The sequence below is a fragment of the Psammomys obesus genome, unplaced genomic scaffold, assembly GCF_907164565.1.
Source record: "Psammomys obesus unplaced genomic scaffold, mPsaObe1.curated_primary_1811, whole genome shotgun sequence".
Lineage (NCBI taxonomy): Eukaryota > Metazoa > Chordata > Mammalia > Rodentia > Muridae > Psammomys > Psammomys obesus.
In genome coordinates, this window is record NW_026596225.1 from 289,710 (window position 1) to 294,730 (window position 5,021).

The following is a 5,021-nucleotide window of genomic DNA, read 5'->3' on the forward strand; positions in this document are numbered from 1 at the left end:
TAGCCCTGGCTGTCCTGGATTCACTTTGTAAACCAGACTGGCCTCAAACCCAGAAACCCACCTGTCTCTTCTAAAGAAGGAGATTGGGGTTACTCATACACGGGAACGTAAATATAAGACTCTGGGAGCAGGCAGGGCTCACAAAGGAGGTAAGGTGTTGGCGAGTGCACACACACAACACATGCAATAAAAAGCCTTAAAAGTATGTTACATGGGACTGGAGGGATGGCTGAGCAGGTAAGGAGCGCTGGCTGCTCTTCCAGAGGACCTGGGTTCAATTCCCAGCACCCACATGGCAGCTCACAACTGTCTGTAACTCCAAGATCTGATACCCTCACACAGACATACATGTAAGCAAAACACCAATGCACACAAAATAAGAATTTGAAAGACAACTTGTCAGAGGTGGTTTTCTCCTTCCATCATGTGGGTCCCAGGAACAAACTTAGGTCATCAGCTTGGAAGCAAGTGCCTTTACCTGCTGGCCCATCTACTGACCAATTATGTATAGAAGAACACCCTTAAAGATTTCTGGAAACAGAAGGAAGACTTCTAGAAAAGACTGTCTATAAAGACAATTTTCTCTATTTTTTTACTATGTGGAATGAGTGAAACTAGCCAGCTTTAGATCATGGCTTTTATAAGGAAAAGTTTCCCTCATAGGAGCTTATCTGAAGAATGGGAACAAATGAGGATTGTCTTATTCTGTACTAAATGGATTGAAAAATATTTAACCCGGACTATTTGTAAACATCAGTGTAAACTGGTAAGGTTGAGAAAGGTACTAGGACATGGTAGCAAGCCCATGCAATCTAGGAGAATTACAAGAAAGGAAATCAGACAGGGAAGAAACTGTTAATTATGCTGGCATTATGCTTTAACGATTGTTTGCTTTAAGAATTCCAGTTCATTATAGCTATTTCTTATGAACAGAAACCAGGAAACACAGACTTCTGAATATCCAATCTAAATCTTGGCAACTAATTAAAACATCTTTGAAACAAAAGACCAGACAGACATCAAGGGCCAAAGAAGCTTCTAGTTCAAAATTTGTTTTGGTACACTGAACAGAGAGTTTGATGCACTAATAGATATAGCAAGCATTTCTAAAATAAAAGATTGAGTCAAAGTAAGTGATGTGGTTGGGTAGAGAAGATGGCTTGGTGGTTAAGAGCATGTACCACGGAGTTCAAAAAATGGCTCAGCGGTTACGAGTACTGGCTGCTCTTCTGGAGGACAGGGGTTCAATTCCCTACATCCACATTGCAGGTCACAGCTGTCATATGTATCTCTAGTTCCAGAAGATCCAATACTCTTACTCAGACATACATGCAGGCCAAACATCAATGCACATAAAAATAAATCATCGAGAATGAAAAAGAGAGAAGGGCATGGTGGTGCATGCCTTTAGTCCTAGCACTCAGGAAGCAGAGGCAGGCAGATCTCTGTGTTTTTCAGGCCAGCCTGGTCTACAAAGAGAGTTCCAGGAAAGCCAGCGCTGTTATAGAGAGAAATCCTGTCTCAAAAAACTAAAAGCAGAGAAAGAAAAAGGGAAAGAGAGAGAAAGACTCCTGCAGAAGACCCAGTTCCTTTCCTAGCATCCGCACTGACCATTCACAACTACCTTGTAAATCCAGCTCCAAAGAGATCTGACCCCTCTGGCCTGCTCAGATCATCACACTCACCTGCACATACCCACAAACAAATGTACTCATAATTAAAGGGTCATTTGAACTGTATTCAAACTGTATTGAAAAGAACAAACAAAACAAAACTGTATTCCTCTCATTATAAAACAGTCCATGGTAACATTAAGGAAAACAAATGGGTAACTGGTTTTGGCTGCTAAAAGTAAATATTCTTGAGTTTATTCAACTACTCATAGCTCTTCAATGGTTCCTTCCCTCTCTGAGCCAAATACAACTTTTTGACAAGAAGCCAAGCTATTCTTAGTTTTCACTTTTCACGGCAAATGGCTCTCTTCAAATCAACTGTTCTTCCTGCCATCTTCACACTTTCTCTTGTCTAATTCCAAAGCATTTCCCTAAAAGATGCATGAAGTTTCTGTTTCTATAAAATTCATATTCTCCACATTTATCAAACCCGAAGAGAACGAAATACAGATTTCAAAAGGTAACCACTCATTAATTTTAAGAACAGAAACTGAAACCATAACTAGCTACAGAGCAAACCTATTGGGATGGCTAACCAGAAAACACCAAGTGTTGACTAGAGGGAACAGCAAGCGGCAATCAAAGACTGTCAGGATGTAGAGTGGCATGGTCTCTTTAGAAGAAGATGGCCGTTTCTAAGGGTTGGCTACTGCAAATCTTTTATATACCAAGCGGAAATAAAGGCATGTATCAGTCAGGACAAGGACAGACACAGCAGCCCTATTCACAACAAGCCCAAAGCAGAAGCTATCCATTAAACAAGGAACAAATGGAACCTTGACACAGTCAAGAGATGTGAATAAATTATCTCAAATTAATGTTACAATATGAATTTAGATGCAGACTTAGAGCAACAATCTAGTCTAAAGGTCTTCATTTATGTAAGATTTGAAAAAAAAATACTTTGTAATGTCCAAATAGTGGTCACAGCACAGGACAGGCTGTGAGGCAGGAGGGTATCAAGTTCAAGGACAATTAGAAATACATATCAAAACCATCTAAAACCAAACCAAACCAAACCCAGGAGTTACACACGGACAGAAGTGATAATTACAAAGGGACAGATGGGGCTTAGAGGATACTGATACTTTTTCTATTTGGCTATGACGCTGTGTTAACTAGAGATGGGCCTTATTCATACTGTGTTATCATTCAGCAGACTAAGATGAGAGAGTGAGGCCTCCTGGGGAGGTATTATCAATCATCTTTTGAATTCACCACTATTATTCCCTTCCCTTTTCTAAAGGTAATCTCTATGCATTGACTTATCTGTGTTTATACAAACACAGCATATTTCTTCCATACATTTCAACTATGCTTTGTGCTTCCTACTACAATGAAAATTAAAATTTGCTATATTACTGACAAAGCTTAAAAAGCTGTGAAAAGTTCTTTATGCCGAATATGCATATTATACTTATGTGTAAACACTCCACCAAAATCACAGACATATTAAGCATGGTGAAGTATACCTGTAACCCAGACGTGGAAGGCTGAGGCAAGAGTATTGCCTTGCTTGCCTCATAATCAAAACAAACAGACAACAAAAGCCAATCAACTAAAAACTTTTATAATATTTCTGCATACGGCATGTAACCCGCAGGAAAAAAAAATTAATGGATGAACTGCCTCTAGAAATAAAGAGCTTAGGTGTGCATTTGCAATATTCATGAACCTACCTATTTACGGCCAAATGGCTGTTTAATTTACTCCAAGGCCACACCGAAGAATATTCTGCAATGTGGCTAAGATCAAGGTAAAGGAAGCCTTTCTGGCCGCTCACTGTGCAGGCTGCCATAAGCTTAAGAAGTACCTTTTAGTCTCACAAACTGAAGATACTCTTGCCATTAGGCTTTTTACACCAGGTTGGTTATGTATATTTTCTAGGAACAAAACAGTGAAACAAGCAGACAAGAATTCCTATTCTCACAATCTTACATTCCAATTGCTTACACATAACTGCAAATTATATTCCGGGATCATGACTTAGATGAATAAGGTGTTTCTGTGTGGAGTACAGAAAGCAGCCAGCATTCTCCAAGTCAAAAACTAACCACATCACTTCAACGGTAAAACAGGAGTTGTAGGAGAAAAAAAAAATGTACTCACTGTGTAATTAGAAGAATAACCTGATGGGTAAAATTCGGGGGCGGTCGCAGACAGCTTGGACATTAGCACAGGAGCCACGACCACCTGGGGCTTAGCCATTGCTGACTCGGAGTTCTGCTGTGGGATTTTATCCAGTGAACTAGGTGGAGCTCTCTGCGGCCTCGATTGTTCTGAGAAGCGAAAGAAAGAAAGAGAAGTGCTAGATATATTCATTCCTTTGTATAGAACAACTTACTACATACCGAGAAACCTTATCTGAAAACTTCCGGATTTTAGGAGTTAAATACAAAATACACGGTCGCTAGAGTCCTACAAAGCACTGGCCAAACGGAAACAATAGCCTTGCTTTGGCTCATGCATGCACATACCTGCCTCCAAAACGAAGGGTCGAGGCTTTTCCCACCCCTTCCCTCTCCCTCAAGGAGTGGGTTAGGAAGTGGCTGCTCGCCCGGGGCCGGGGGCCACCGGGGAAAGGTGGTCGATTCTGACTTCCTCCCGGGACGCCAGCCCGAGCCCCGGGCCCCTCCCCCAGCCGGAGCGCACAAAGGATTCCAGCCACCACCTCCTTCCAAACCCAGTTCCTACCCCGTGCCGAGCGGGCCCCTCGGGAAACGCTTTCGGGGAACCGGGGGGCGGATTCGGCGCGCCGGGGCGCGGCGTGCGGAAAGGCCCGCGGGGGAAAGCTGGCCCGGGAGCACCGGGGCCCCTCGAGCTGCTCCGTACCTGGGAGGGCCCCAGGCCGGGGAGGCCGCGCGGGGCCGGCGGGGCCCTCGCCCTGGGCCCCTGGCGGCGGGGCGGTCCGGGGCTGGCGCAGCGGTGGCGGCTGCAGGAAGCCCGGGGCTTTGGGCTGCGGCGGCGGCGGCGGCGGCTGGTGCTGCGGCCGCTCCGCAGGCCCCGCTCCGTTCGGGAACCCGCCGCCCTCAGGCCCGCCCCCTCCGCGGCCCAGGCCCCGGCTCCGGCCCCGACCAGCACCTGGCGCCCGATCGAAACTGTCCGACATGCTCCCGCTCTCCACCGGGGGGCCGCCGCCGCCGCCGCCGCCGCTGCTCCGGAGGGGACGCGCGGGAGGCGCCGGGGAGCCGCCTGGCAGCGCCGCGCCTCACTCGGGCCGCATGGAGGAGGCCGGCGGGCCCTGCTCGGTCCTCCGCGCTCCGGGGGGCCGCCCCCGCCGACGCGCCGCCGCACAGCGCCCGCCTCCCCGGCTGCCCTCGGCCGCCCGACGCTCCGGCGGAGGCCCGC

The 5,021-nt window shown here is 46.7% G+C and overlaps 1 protein-coding gene across 4 annotated transcripts in view; it reads right to left on the minus strand.

Annotated features, from left to right (window-relative positions):
* Positions 1-5,021, minus strand: part of Paip1 (poly(A) binding protein interacting protein 1) — a 24,530-nt gene that overhangs the window by 18,764 nt on the left and 745 nt on the right. The window contains exons 1-2 of one of the 4 annotated variants that reach the window (XM_055595848.1): positions 4,506-4,989; positions 3,783-3,952 (exon numbers count right to left, since the gene is read on the minus strand). In XM_055595848.1, coding sequence (XP_055451823.1) covers positions 3,783-3,952; positions 4,506-4,782 — 447 coding nt within the window. In that variant the 5' untranslated portion in view covers positions 4,783-4,989. The other 3 variants (XM_055595849.1, XM_055595851.1, XM_055595850.1) reach the window with 3 other exon arrangements.